The sequence below is a fragment of the Panthera tigris genome, chromosome A2 (genome assembly GCF_018350195.1).
Source record: "Panthera tigris isolate Pti1 chromosome A2, P.tigris_Pti1_mat1.1, whole genome shotgun sequence".
Classification (NCBI taxonomy): domain Eukaryota; kingdom Metazoa; phylum Chordata; class Mammalia; order Carnivora; family Felidae; genus Panthera; species Panthera tigris.
The window spans coordinates 153,916,700-153,932,380 of record NC_056661.1 but is presented as its reverse complement, the minus strand read 5'-3'; the positions used below and the strand labels follow the sequence as shown (position 1 = coordinate 153,932,380).

General features: G+C 41.1%; 1 protein-coding gene across 5 annotated transcripts in view; it reads left to right on the top strand.

Annotated features, from left to right (window-relative positions):
• The first annotated feature begins 15,401 nt into the window (after positions 1-15,401).
• Positions 15,402-15,681, top strand: part of BRAF (B-Raf proto-oncogene, serine/threonine kinase) — a 166,794-nt gene continuing 166,514 nt past the window's right edge. For 2 of the 5 annotated variants that reach the window (XM_042973734.1, XM_042973743.1), the window contains exon 1: positions 15,402-15,602. In XM_042973734.1, coding sequence (XP_042829668.1) covers positions 15,474-15,602 — 129 coding nt within the window. In that variant the 5' untranslated portion in view covers positions 15,402-15,473. The remainder of the gene's footprint in view (positions 15,603-15,681) is intronic. The other 3 variants (XM_042973713.1, XM_042973720.1, XM_042973724.1) reach the window with 2 other exon arrangements.

Genomic DNA, 15,681 nt, shown 5'->3' with positions numbered 1-15,681 from the left:
TCCTCCCTTAGCTGGTTTTACAGGACCTCCTCTCACGACATAGCCAGAGGCATGAGCGAGTGAGGGAGGTACTGTGCAATTGTGGTGGTTGACAGGAGGGTCTTCCTGTTTAAGCCTGATACCAAGTATACCATTTCAGTCTTTTGACTGCTGCTGGGCCCGTCTGACTTTATAAGTTGGCAAGGACGGACAAAATCCTTAATGGGCATCTGGACTCACAGTCCCTTGGTTCTTCACGGTCAAATATTCTGTCTCCATCATGGCCCAGTAACGCACCAAGAAATGTTTCTCAAAGGTGTCTGATTCTCTTCTTCAGATGGCATGGCCGCACAGAGAATGGTCTGCACTGTGTGATTCTCCCACTGGAGTTTGCTATCAACTCCATACTGAACAGATTGAAGATTTTTTAAAAAATGTTTATTCATTTTTGAGAGAGAGAGAGAGAGAGAGAGACAGAGCACAAGTGGGGTAGGGGCAAAGAGAGAGGGAGACACAGAATCTGAAGCAGGCTCCAGGCTCTGAGCTGTCAGCACAGAGCCCGACGCGGGCCTCGAACTCACGAACTGTGAGATCGTGACCTGAGCCATCGTCAGCTGCTTAACCAACTGAGCCACCCAGGTTCCCCCCGTACTGAACAGATTTAAATTAAATGTGACATTTTTGTAGATTTACCTCAAAACTCAGGTGTGAGTGAGAGCTGCAAGAATGGAGAATAATCTAAATAATAGATAATATATTATTATGAGAATCACTGTATTCAACACTGGCTCATCGTCCTTGACCCACCTACAAGGCATTCCAAGCTGTCATATAAATGGGCTGCTGGCAGGCATGTGCCACCAGGCTTCCAAATACACTTAAATCTGGAACACAGTTTAGACTCCAGCTGGGCCCCTATTATAAGAGAACACAACAATATCTGACAAGAATAGTATAAAACTAAGCAGCCAGGGTTCCCAGATGTTATCAGACCATATGAATAAAATGAAGATATATTAACTGAAAACTCAAAATCACAATGGCTTAAGTATCTACCAATTTGGTAGTTTGAACCTCAACAGCCCAAGTAAAGCAGGCTATAATTATTTCTTACAGTCTCCTGTGGCTTCTCAGGACCAGGCAGCCACTTTGCCCAATTCCAGGAGGTGTGACTGATATTGCGTCCCAGGTGAATGTCACTCTCTGGCGCACACCTGAGATTCACACTGCATAAAATGTGAATGGTGTCCCTGGAATAATGTAACAGTGACCCTGCACCTTTCAGGTGTTCACAAACCAATTCCCACTCCAGATCTACTGTTCTTCCTCTTCTGTTTCAGTTGCCTTGGCCATTGTCCACTGTCCTTGACATTGCCTGAAGGAGAACCACTGATGCTAATGTTGAAGGTGACCTTTGCAGGCTCTCTACTACTCATACCAAAGATGCAGCCCCCTGATAATCCCAGAGCCACTGTCTGCACATTGGCAAAACAGGCTACATTCTGTGCAGACTGGGGAGAAAGGTGTGCTTTCTACGGCAATTTGCTTCCCAAGTACTCAAGCCCAGGACCTTACAAAGTCTCTCACTTAAGTGTTCCATCAGCGGCTACTTTCCATTCATTCTTCATCTCCTGAAAGCAACTCTCAACACTATCCCCCACCAACAAAACCTTTTTTTGCCACAGAAATAAGTAACTGGTAGGTATAAATTGTCTCAATGCATAATGTACCAACATCTCCATATGTTTTCTCCAACCTCCATCCAAGAGGACAAAGAAGCATATATCTAAACCAGAACACTTAACACATGTGGTTATTTTAATTGTAACTTTATATATGTATGTATGGAAGGGTGTCTGGGTGGCTCAGTCGGTTAAGCATCTGACTTGGGCTCGGGCCCAAAGATGTGCGATTAGCTATATGCTGTAAACTTGACAATGAAATAAATCTTCAGGAAAAGAAGGGAACGCTGGTTTTATACCTCCGATAACTTCAAGTTTCCAACATCCTGCAAGGTCAAATTACAAGGGCAAGTGTCTTGAGGAAATTATAATGGCCTTGGAGTAATTGTTCCAGCTCTACGTTATTAAGAAACCTTTAATATTGTTTATTGGTCCCTAACACACTGTAATAGGCATGTTAATTCAATGAAGGGAATAGTTACTTTCAGACTCAGTAAAAATAAGCTAGTTAAGAAGACGGTGATCCTCACCTTGTATACTTCAATGCTTAGCCACCAGTTCTTAAAGCAAAAGGGTTTTACATTTTTCATTGTGTCAATTTTGCCTTTAACTTGCTCATTTTTGGCTAGAGATGTCTCTAAGCACATTTCCATATAAGGTTGGGAGTTTCAGTCTTTTTTTTTTAATGTCTATTTATTTTTGAGAGAGAGAGAGCACAGGGGAGGGGCAGAGAAAGAGGGGGACAGAAGATCTGAAGTGGGCTCTGTGCTGAAAGCAGCAAGCCCAATGAGGGGCTTGAACTCCCAAACCGAGTGATCATAACCTGAGCTGAAGGAGGATGCTCAACAAACTGAGTCACCAAGACTGAGTTTCAGTCTTGATCTATATATTGAAAAACTTCTAAAGGTACAGTAATATTATGAAGCTGCCTCTGCGTTTATCAGTCTTCTGTAAATTAGTAGCAATAATATTCAGCTTCTGGTTGAGTCCAGCCTGGCTGTCTGCCACCACTATAGCCCTGCTCTCACCCACAATCTTCTGCTTATAACTTTTAAATGGCAGTGTTAGCTACAGCTTCTCTTCAGCGTTTCAAAAATCTTTGGTCCTACTCTCATCCAAAACAATCCATTGCACTTATAATATGTTTGGAATGTATTAAGTAATATGAAATGTAAACATGATAAAATGTTCAATCTTCTCATTAAAATAACAGAGTTTTTGGCCCCTTAATTTCCCAACATCTAACTTCTTTTATCATTCTAACAACTAATAACATTTCCTAGAGAGTGAATTACTGTCCTGTACAGAATGAGGGAAAATATGTTTATATTCATGTAAGAAAAGTTCTTATGTGAAAAGCGCCACCCAGAAAACCATGCTAATTTTAAATGGTGTTAAGAGAGATGCTAATACAGAGACTGAAGGATCTGCATAATTAGCATATTTGCCTGCCAAAGCTATTGTTAGTTTAAAATATAAAATACATAAACTATGGGGAGCCTGGGTGGCTCACTTGGTTAAGTGTCTGACTCTCGGTTTTGGCTCAGGTCATGATCTCGCGGTTTTGTGGGTTCAAGCCCCACATCAGACTGTGCACTGAGCGTGCAGTCTGGTTGGGATTCTCTCTCTCCCTCTCTCTCTGCCCCTCCCCTACTCACGCTGTCTCTATCTCTCTCAAAATAAATAAACTTAAAAAAAAACTTTTTTAAATACATAAACTGTGATCAATAAATATACTAGCGATCTAAGTCAAACATATTTATAACACCGTGAAATTAACATTTGGTTAGGCCCAATATTGAGTCTTTATAAGAATAGAGCCGGGAAGTGATCCCGGCAGATGCCAAAACCAGAAACTCAGATTCAGGAGGAAAAAAGACATATCAAAATAATAAATAAAAGGGTTTTAAAAGGGAAAAATCCAGATTTTCCTTCATAGGAGGACACCCAGTATGGAAAAGATGTGAAGGTGGAAAGACATACATTTAACAATCTGTTGTTGAAAAACTTCTAAACTAACTGAATTCAAATATTAAAAAAGATTCCAGGGATTAACTCAAAGATTTTTTGTTACATCAGTAACAGAGAATAAGGAATTAGCATTTATCTTTAATTTTTTTTTTTTAATTTTCTTTCAACGTTTTTTATTTATTTTTGGGACAGAGAGAGACAGAGCATGAACGGGGGAGGGGCAGAGAGAGAGGGAGACACAGAATCGGAAACAGGCTCCAGGCTCCGAGCCATCAGCCCAGAGCCTGACGCGGGGCTCGAACTCACAGACCGCGAGATCGTGACCTGGCTGAAGTCGGACGCTTAACCGACTGCGCCACCCAGGCGCCCCTATCTTTAATTTTTTAAAAAGTTTATTGAAGTAGGGGCACTGGGGTGGCTCAGTTAGTTAAGCATCCAACTCTTGATTTTGGCTCAAGTTGTGATCCCAGCCAGGGTTGTTGTTGGATTGAGCCCTGCGTTGGGCTCCACATTGTCAGCAAGTGAAGCCTGCTTGGGATTCTCTCTCTCTTTCTCTCTCTCTCTCTCTCCTCTCTCTCTCTCTCCCTCTCTCTCCCTCTCCTCTCTCTCTCTTTCTCCCTCTGCCCCTCCCCTGCTCCCTCACACTGTCTCAAAATAAATAAATAAACTTAAAAAAAGTTTATTGAAGTAAACTTAATATACAAAAGAAGGTGCATGTATTTAATATGTACATTTTGATGAATTTGGACATAGGCATATACCTGTGATGCCATCATTGCAAACAAAGTAATAAACATATCCATCACCTCCGAAAGATTTCTTGTCCTCTTGCTTTTTGAGGGGAACTAGTATTTATCTTTACAAAAGAGAGTCAAAATGCAATAACATCAGTTAATTAAAAAACAAATACAGGTTGAACAGCTGTTATAGCATCAAGTAGGGAATGTAGGGCTCAGTTTGGACTTGGGGAGTTGGCAGTGTCTGTGACACATTCAGGTACAGACATGTAGCAGGAAGTTGGATACTAAAGGCTGAGTCTGAGTCCAGGTGGAGATATCTACACTGTGATACACATTTAGAAGCCATCATTGTAAACAAAACCATGAGATGAGTACAAGGGTGAAAGGAGTTCCAATAGGAAAGAAACAGGGAAAGGGTGGAGTCCTCTTTCTCTGGGTTATATTGACGGTTAAACTGCCAATGGTGAAAACTGACCCCAAAAAGGAAGCCAAGAAAGAACTGACCTTTTTTTTGAGAAGACCAGTAGTGTGTGGAATCATGAAATCTAAGGTAATAAGAGATTTTCAAGAAAAAGAAAACAGCTAACAGTTGTTACAAATACAAAAAGAGGAGCAAGACCCCATACTGTGAGGTAGGCAAGGAAATAAGAATGGTTAAAAAAAAAAAAAATGCATGGGGCACAGGGTGGCTCAGTCCGTTAAGCATTTGACTTCAGCTCAGGTCATGATCTCACAGTTCCTGGGTCCAGTTCATGGGTGCAAGCCCCACATCTGGCTGTGTGCTGACAGCTCGGAGCCTGGAACCTGCTTTGGATTCTGTCTCCCTCTCTCTTTGTCCCTCCCTGCTCTCTCTCTCTCTCTCAAAAATGAATAAATATTAAAAAAAATTTTTTAATAAAAATAAATTTTAAAAAAATGCATAGAAATTTGTACTTGGGGGAGTTAGAAGCTAGAAAGTTCCTGTCCTAAAGCCTTTATTTTCTTGGTGATGTAGGAAGCAAGATCTCACAGAAAGGTTTCTGTATCTCGGAAAAAGACAGAAGCAAAACATAGATGTAAAAATCAGCATTTAGAGACATTAAACATGAAGCACAGCAGTAGTTGTGATGTGTATAAAAGTTGGGTACTGTTAGATATTTGCTCTTTGACAGGCTCTCCCAGAGCAATGGTACATGTTAAAACAAAAAAACAAAAAACCCAAGACTGTCATTATTGTTCAGATTACATAAAAGCCTAGCACAGTTCCTGGCACTCAGTAGATATGCAATAAATATTTGTTGAATGAATGAAAGAAATGAACCATGAGACCTCATAAATCTATCTTAAGAACAAAAAGATAACCAGGACAGGTGTTGCTACAAATGTTTATCATAAAAGTGCATTACAAATACATACTTAGAATAACACAATGGGACGCCTGGGTGGCTCAGTCGGTTAAGCGGCCGACTTCGGCTCAGGTCGTGATCTCGCAGTCCGTGAGTTCGAGCCCCGCGTCAGGCTCTGGGCTGACAGCTCGGAGCCTGGAGCCTGTTTCAGATTCTGTGTCTCCCTCTCTCTCTGACCCTCCCCTGTTCATGCTCTGTCTCTCTCTGTCTCAAAAATAAATAAACATTAAAAAAAAAAAAAAAAGAATAACACAACAACATTTAAGAGAAGATCCCTATTTAATATGTAGAGATACATTACAGGGTCTTATTAAAACCTGAGTGCAACACAACAAAAACTTTGTCTCACAGACTCTTAATGTCCATGACAAAAGGTGTAAATCCAATATACCAAAAAATAAAAAGCATCATAAAACTAGATTTATCTAGTTTTATCCAGAAATTGATCCTATGTAAGAAGGTAAAACTTAATGCAATATTAATAGTGTATGACTGCAAGTTTTGTTTTGTTTTATTTTGTTTGAGACAGAGAGAGACAAAGCACAAGCAGGGGAGGGGCAGAGAGAGAGGGAGACACAGAATCTGAAATAGGCTCCAGGCTCTGAGCTGTCAGCACAGAGCCTGAAGTGGGGCACGAACCCAGGAACCACAAGATCATGACCTGAGCCAAAGTCAGACGTTTAACCAACTGAGCCACCCAAGGGCCCCAACTAGCAAGTTTTTAAGTGCCTGAAAACACTTTCCTTCAGAAACTTATGACAATGTCTTATTATCATAAGTATGTGCTCTTTGTATACAATGAAAGAAAAATGTTCTCCAACATTTTTTTAAAGATTTTATTTTTGGGGCGCCTGGGTGGCTCAGTCGGTTAAGTGTCCGGCTTCAGTTCAGGTCATGATCTCACAGTCTGTGAGTTCGAGTCCCGTGTCGGGCTCTGTGCTGACAGCTCAGAGCCTGGAGCCTGCTGTGGATTCTGTGTCTCCCTCTCTCTCTGCCCCTCCCCTGCTCATGCTCTGTCTCTCTCTGTCTCAAAAATGAATAAAAAACATTAAAAAAAAAAAAGATTTTATTTTTAAGTAATCTCCATACCCAAACAGGGCTTGAACCCACAACCCTGAGATCAAAAGCTGCATGCCCCACTGACTGAGACAGCCAGGCATCCCCCTCCAACATTTTTTGAAAAATCTCAAATATACAACAAAGTTGAAATATTACTACAAATTACCATATATCCTTTATCTAGATTCTAATAAATTGTTACCTTTTCTTTATCTCTATCTCCATTTTTTCCTGAGCCATTTTAAAGTTGCAGACATAATGGTATTTCACCTTAAACACTTCATCGATCATCTTATGAAAATACAGATATTAACATTAATTCACAATTACTACTTAATATATAGCTCTCCTTTAAGTTTCCCCAGTTGTCCCAAGAATGTGTCTTATAGTTTATTTTCCTATCTAGGGTTCAGTGAAATTTCATGTATTACATTCGGTTGTTAAAGCTCTTTAACTTCTTTAATGTAGAATAGTCTCTTTAACTTCCTGTCCTCGACTTTTTTTTGTTATTCGTAATATTGAATTTTTGAGGAGTTAGGGTTGTTTGTCTTATAATCGTCCACATTCTGGATTTGATAGTTTTCTCATGGTTGTGTTCAGGTTAAACATTTTTTGGACCCAATACTACATAGATGATGTACCACATCGGGACTCATTACGTAATGTTGATGTATTCCCCTATTGGGGATGCTGAGTTTACTAGCATGGCTATTAAACTGCTATTGTAAATGTATACTTCCCCCTTTATAATTAGTGAGAGGTCTGTGTGGTGGCAATAAGAAGCCAAAGGACTGCCCTCGTCCCCAACAGTCTTTTACCCAAATAAGAATTTCAGCAACTATTAATGGTCCTGACCTGGAGTAATTATCACACTGGCAGTTGCAAAATGGTGATTTTTCTAATTCTATCATGCCCTTGCTCTGGAGTATACCAAAGTGCATCCTGTGCAAGCTCAATTTATACATTTCTGTCCTAGATCTGGAATCAGCCGTTTCTCAAAGGAGCCCTCGTGACTTTTGGGGGAGAATGGTATTTCAAAATCAAGATTCAGGTTATCAGGTATCAGGTATACCTCGGCACTCCTTTCAGTGCCCAGAGCTAAGAATACACGAATCTACATGTACGTCTATACTTATACATTTATATATATACATATGCACACATACTATATATAGGTATATACACATATAAATACTTATGTATACTATATGTACATATAAATGTACATACAGATAAGAATTATATGAGGATTTATAAGTGTACATATGTTGTATAATACATACATTACATATTATACATATACTATATAATACAAATATTACACAGCATATGTACTTTCCTAATTCTATCATTTCTTCTCTGTGTAATAACTAGCATACATTCTTCTAAAATTATACATACATACATGTTCATAGACACATTAATTTTGTCTAAGTCCTACATTAATACAGTTATTCCAATTCAAATCCAGTATCACAGGGTTCTTCTTCGACTTCTCCTGTTCATAACATGTTTCTTACTTTTTCCACAGTAAGACTCTTGATTCCCAACATCATCATATATACTCATTTCTCTATCCACAATAAATACAAATTGTTTTGGAATTACAAAACCAATATCACTACCCATAAGAAGCCTTCTAAAAAAAATTAAAGATTTATTCGTAGTTCATTTTGTTCTTTGAATGTAATCCAGTCAGTACTTAAGAAACGTAAATAACAGGAATGTACTGCAGAGATTTGGTCTTAGGCAACTGTCGAGCTGGTTAAACAGTCTAGGTGGGGATGGTGTTTCTGGGTCTGCTGCTGGAACCTAAAATCCTCAGCCAGACAGTCAGGAATAAAAGTCAGAGGTGAACTGGGAAAAGCAGGAAAAAATGAAATCTATGAGGCTGAGCTGGAAGCTAGGAGGAAAGACTGTAATACAAGTCAGATTGTCACTACCTTGGGCTCTTGTGACAATGCCAGTGATGGGGCTCCTGCGGGAGAAGCCCATCATCACAGAGTTAGACATGCATCCCATACAAATGTAGCACTTGTCATTTCTTCTCTCAGAAGAGAGCCAGCAAAGAACTCTAAGAATTATGCTCACAAATGCATTTCTCACAGCCTTGGTGGAAAGAGTTTGCTCTGGACACTCTCAGGGGATATATTTCAGAAGTGGGTGAGCAGGTCTTAAATGATGGAAGAGGATTCTGGGAAATAGTTCCAGTTTAGCTAATTTAACACAATGTAAGTCCACTATAGTCTACAGTCAGAAAGTGACATGTAAAAGCTACTGGAATTAATCACTCTCTCTGTGTGATTATGCTATGAATTTGATATATGATTAGGTTCATTTGGTTAGATTTTACTCTTTTTCATTTATTTACATCCATAAAGTAAAAGTATATTAAAAGATATACTCAGAGAAGTCTCACTCTTACCCTATCCCCTTCACCCTGTTCTTACTCCTCCCTTACCAGGTGCCATTTTCATTATGTATATATACATATATAGTTTCCCCTCACTTCTTGCCAAAAAGGTAGCATACTATATGTAGTCTACTGCACCATGAAATACAAACAAATTTAAAAATAGTTGAACACTTCATGGGCACCTGGGTGGCTCAGTAGGTTAAGTGTCTGACTCTTGAGATCTCACGGTTTCATGAGTTCGAGCGCCACATGGGATTTCTGCTGACCGCATGGAACCTGCTTGGAATTCTCCCTCTCTCTCTTCCCCTCCCCTGCTAATGCTTTCTTTCTCTCTCTCAAAATAAATAAATAAACATTAAAAAAAATTTGAATGCTCCAAATTACCAAATTCACAAAGAATAGTGAAAAGAACAGTGTATCTTATTAACACATCAAAGGGTTAGTATAAGCAAGATGTTACAAAATGAAATAATCATACAAATATCCTTTGGTAAATGTTAAAAAATGTTGAAAAATCACTTTTTAGAGTGATGAAGATGTTCTGGAACTGACTGTGATGATGGCTGCCTGAATCTATGGATATATTAAAAATCACTGACTTGTATACTTTATTATCTTTTTTAAATGTTTATTTATTTATTTTGAGAGAGAGAGCATGAGCAGGGGAGGGGCAGAGAGAGAGGGTGAGAGAGATTCCCAAGCAGGCTCTGCACTGATGTGGGGCTCGATCCTACAAACCCTGAGATCGTGATCTGAGCTGGAAGAAGAGTCAGAGGCTTAACTAACTGAGCCACCCACGCACCCCAAATTGTATACTTTAAAGAGGTGAGTTATATGATATATGGATTATATTTCAATAAAGCTGTTATTTTAAAAACTCAAAAAAAGAGAGAAATATAATATCTAATACATTTTTTTAAATTATATTTTGTTTTTTTTATGTTTATTTTTGAGAGAGAGAGAGAGAGAGAGAGAGAGACAGAGCACAAGTGGGGGAGGGGCAGAGAAAGAGGGACACACAGAATTTGAAGCAGGCTCCAGGCTCTGAGCTGTCAGCGCAGAGCCCGATGTGGGGCTTGAACTCACAAACCGTGAGATCATGACCTGAGCCAAAGTCAGATGCTCAACCGACTGAGCCACCTTCTAATACATTTCATCAATCTAAAAGCAAAGTCTTCCTTCAAGAATTAAAAGCCTGAGAAATGTGAGTTCAGAAGAGGAGATGACAACTGTGCTGAAAAGACAGAAATCCTAGACTTGATATGAGTTTTTAAAAAAAACAAGAAACAAAAAACAAAAGTTTTTATTGACTTCCAGTTTCATAGGTACCAGTAATGAGGTGGGGTTGCTTATATGATTTTTGATTGTATTTTTTTTAATATTTAGTTTTCTCTCTTTTTTTAAATGTTTATTTATTTTTGAGAGAGAAAGAGAGTGTGAGCGGGGGAGGGCAGAGAGAGAGGGAGACATAGCATCCATAGCAGGCTCCAGGCTCTGAGCCGTCCACACAGAGCCCGGCATGGGGCTCGAACTCATGAACTGTGAGGTCATGATCTAAGCCAAAGTCAGATGCTTAACCAACTGAGCCACCCAGGCACCCCTGATTTTTTACTGTATTACCAAAAGCACGGATCCTAGGTTATTGCAATCAGCAGTTCTATTCTTTGTTAGTTGCACGAAATCTGGAAAAGTGTTCAACTGGACCATGTTCTAAGAGGAAAATTGAAAAGAATAGCAGAAAGATGGGAAAATACTTCAAGGAGAGAACTAGAGGAAACAGAAGTCCCTTCAAATACTTGAAAGCACTTGACAGAATAACATATAGACTCATCCTGTGTTCCTCTAGAAGGCAAAACAGACCACAACATAGATGTCATAAAGAGGAGGGTTTTAATTCAACTTCAGAAAACAAAGAAGTTCCCCTTGAAGGCACTGTATTAGTGAGGTCCCCATCACATTTGTATAGAGTCTGGGATTCCACTGTGAAGATTCCAAGTATCTCTCTACAGGAAGGCTGCCCTGAATCAACTCTATGATTCTATCTTCTATCCACACCTAAATAGCTTCTGAGAGTAGCTTTCTACTTTTTATTTTGATGTTTATTTATTTATTTTCAGAGAGAGCATGAGTGGGGGAGGGGCAGAGAGCGAGGGAGAGAAAGAATCCCAAGCAGGTTCCACACTGTCAGTGCAGAGCCCAACACAGGGCTTGATCTCATGATCAAGTGAGATCATGACCAGAGTCAAAATCAAAAGTCAGACACATAATTGACCAAGCCACTCAGGCGCCCCAAGAGAGGAGCTTTCTATTAATACAAGACGTGTTATTCACAATGATGACCTTGATTCATAAAGAAAATATTAAACTGTAATCAGCTATACATCATTGAATCTTGTTGGAGCTGTAGAAGCTTCCTAGAAACTGCTTACTTGTTTTCCAGTAGTTGACTACATTAACATGGATCAGACCCAGCTGGTCAGGTCCAGCTTATGGGTGAGACTACCCAGTGTCTATTAAAATGCAGGATTCGAGATAGAATTTCCAGTTGAAAAGTAATGGAAGAGAGGGTCAGATATATCAGCAAGGCTTCTTAGTGTCTCAGACACGAACTAGAGCAAAGATCTGAGGAATGCTCCTCACCTGGATGTGTTTTCCAACTTCCTGTGAATACACAAATGCCTTAGGGGAAAAGGGGACTGGGAACAACACCTAAAAGAACTGCATTGACTAAATGCAAGATAATATTGCTTTGATGCCCATATGACATACCACAGCACAGGAGGGAGGTGTCTTTCTGTTTCTGTCCAGAACACAAACTGGCTTGATTTATTGCAGGCTCCAAGAACACAGTGTCATAGTTTTGGGTAGAGAGTTTCAACACAGCATAGTGTCTATGGCAGTATCCGGATTTGGCCGGGGGAAGTGCCCAAGAGGAGACAGTTAGGCTGTGTCCTACGGCCAAGGACCTGCATTTATTTTTGCATGCAGTGGTAAGAAGCTAGAGAAAGAAGGTAAGGGCTTCTTCATTAGTATACTGAGATATGTCTTGGTGATTCCCAGTAATAAAAGGGGGAGGATTCGAGTATAGAGTCCCCTGGGCAGAAGGTGAAGGTAAGTAACCATTTCTAGAAAAGCTGGCTCAGTATTCTAAATTTTTTTCTCTTAATGTTTATTTATTCTTGAGAGAGAGAGAGACAGGACATGAGCGGGGGAAGGGCAGAACAAGAGAGGGACACAGAATTTGAAGCAGGCTCCAGGCTCTAAGCTGTCAGCGCAGAGCCCAATGCGGGGCTCGAACCCACAAACCGGGAGATCGTGACCTGCCAAAGTCGGACGCTTAACCCACTGAGCCACCCAGGTGCCCCTATAGCTCATTATTCTAAACACAACTTGTCTGTAAATTAAGTAACTGTAAATTCTTTGACACTTCTTCCACTGAAGTTTTCCTTCCCTTCCCTTTCCTTGAATTTGGGCTAGACTTAATGACTTACCTATATCCAATAAAATGCAGTAGAACAAAATAAAATAAAAATAAAATAAAATAAAATAAAATAAAATAAAATAAAAATTCAACAGAAGTGACACTGGGTGACTCCGGAGGCTAGGTCATAAAATACAATACAGGTTTCACCTTGCTTATAGGAAGCCTAGCATTTGGAGCCCCCAGCCACCTTGTAAGAAAGCTGACTACCCTGAAACAGCCATGCTACGAGGAAGCTCACGCCACATGAGGAAAGTATGTTTGGGTATTCTGGCTGATTGCCCCCAGCTGAGGTACCAGCTTCAATCACCAGGTATATGAGGAAACATGCCTCCAGATTATTCCAGTCCCCACCCATTGAGACACTTCTAGGTATTGAGTCTTCCCACCTGAGGGTCCCAGATATCATGGGACAGAGGCAAGCCATCTCTGCTGTGCCTTGTCTGCATTATGACTGAGGAGGTAACTTTACATTTTGTTAAGGGCAAAACTATGTTTGATCCTCACAATGATATAGTTAGGCGGGTTGGGTTGGCATTATTACCACCATCATTTTACACATTAAAATAACAATAGGGGTTCGAGTGAGCTTACCTTCTTTGAGATTATATATAGTTAAGATATGGCATGCTGATACTGATCTTTGTACTCTACAAAGTTTATGCTTCCTCTATATTCTCCCATCTGGATCCTGTGGGGCTTTAGAATGGCCTAGGGAAATCAAATAAGATATATCCAGATTTAAAGACAAAGTCAGAAAATGTTGAGTGAATAGAGGCTAACAAGAATCAATATTAAATGGATGAGATCAATCATCCTGTGAAGAAATAACTATGTAAGAGATGATCTACAGGTTGTTGCTGATAAAGAAGGCTATAATTTAAAATAGAACCAATGAAAACAAATCTTAGAACTTTGAATGTTATGAGGAAGTGTTATAATGATATATTTTTTTAAGGGTCTGATTAGAAAATGAAATAGCACTGTTAAAGAATAAAAAATGCTGCAAGTTGTGTTTTTGATAAAACTAAGGGTAAAAAGTGCCATGACTGGCTAATGGTGCAATTTTAGTCTGTTTAGGAGTATGTCCTTAGAGTAAAGAAGGGCACTTCAGACTAGTATAGCTTGATGACATAATCTCTTAGGACAGTCTTCATTTACTCTACTTTTGCCAAGCCACTTTTGATTTAAATTTAGTTCCTCAAGCAGACTTTTCCACTTGGAAGGGAAAGCACAAGGAAGCTAACAAACCTACCACACTCACTTGATAGGCTGCATTTTGCATTTTTCATTGTAAAGGAATGTTAGTATTCTGATTAATCAAGCAGCCTCACACACAACGCCTTACCTTTAGACTAAGGATCAGTTCCTGGGCTCATAGTGACTCTATCGGTATGCAGACATTCAGCTTCACAAGTCAGTAGGACAGCTTTCCATCTCTTTAATCATGGTGAATACTATAAGGAGGTCACTGGTGAATTTCCTCCTCATGGGAAGTAAAGAAATGTAGTTCACTCAATGCTTCTCATAACTTGATGGTTTGGTTACTTTGGTGATTAAAACTGTACAGCATCAGTAGGGCCACAGTATCTTCCACTGTGTTTCTCACTCCTATTTCTCCATTCTTTATTCCGCACCCCCCCCCCCCGCCCCGCCCCCCCCCCCCCCGGACATATTCCCTTTCCTTTAAAATAAATGTACTTTTAGTAACGGATTGGGTGTCTTTAATTTCATTCTGTAATTGGGCCTCACAAAGGGAATTTAACTCTTATTTTCATGCATACTTTTTACAGATAATGTCTTAGAATATTCTATTCACGAAAGGCACGAAGCATTTAAAATGTTTTCATTGATTTTCTTGAAAATAAAAATCATTTAAGTTTTGATGCTTCAGATGACTGGAATGCTGTGCCTTGTGCAGGCCCTTGCACACGACAAGTTTTCCACTTACATTTGCTGAATGAATCTGCAAAACGAAAAACACACTTAAAGAAAACGTTTTATTCCTCAATAATGGGGAAAAGCTTTTAGACTTCCATTTAGACCTACTTTAGCAGGCCAGATCCTTTAATGAAACGGATACAAAAATCATTCTGATAATTTAGCTGTTCCTAAATATATTTCTATCAAATTCGCTCAGATGTTTCCCCCTTGAGGTTTCAAGTCTTATTTTAACGACAGAGACACTCGCTGTAATGGAAAAAACACAAGCAGTATGGGCTTCCCCATCTTTCTCCCTCTAGGATTTCAACTTCTCGAACACCACCCATGCTCTTCTAGTAAATCCCACATTACGGCACAGGTTTAGCACAGGGAAGAGAACGAAGTAGGAAATCGGAGCCATGGAAACGGCAGAGCGGAGGAAACGTGCACGCGCGAGGGTGGGCACGAAAGGAAAGAACCCTCCCCAGAAGACTGCGCGAGGGCGCTCCTAGGATTACGTCACGCACCCCGGTGACGTCACGGCCGTGACACGCGGGTGACGCGGGTGACGCCGTTGCCGCGGCGACTTCTAGTCGTCTCCGCCCCCTTCCCCCGCCCCCCGCCTAGCATCCTTCCCCCAATCCCCTCAGGCTCGGCTGCGCCGGGGGCCGCGGGCCGGTTCCTGAGGTGGCCCAGGGGCCCTCCCGCCGCCGGCGCCGCCCGGGCCGTCCCTCCCCGCCGCCCCCCGCCCTCCGCCTCCGCCTCCCCCCGCCCTCCGCCTCTCTTCCCCCTCCCCGCCCAGCAGCGGTCGCTCGGGCCCCGGCTCTCGGTTATAAGATGGCGGCGCTGAGCGGCGGCGGCGGCGGCGGTGGCGCGGAGCAGGGCCAGGCTCTGTTCAACGGGGACATGGAGCCCGAAGCCGGCGCCGCGGCCTCTTCGGCTGCGGACCCTGCCATTCCCGAGGAGGTGAGTGCCGGCGCACCCTACACCCCTCAGGTCTCTGGGCTCGGCTGGCTGGTGTTTTTGGGGGGAAAGAGGTGACGGT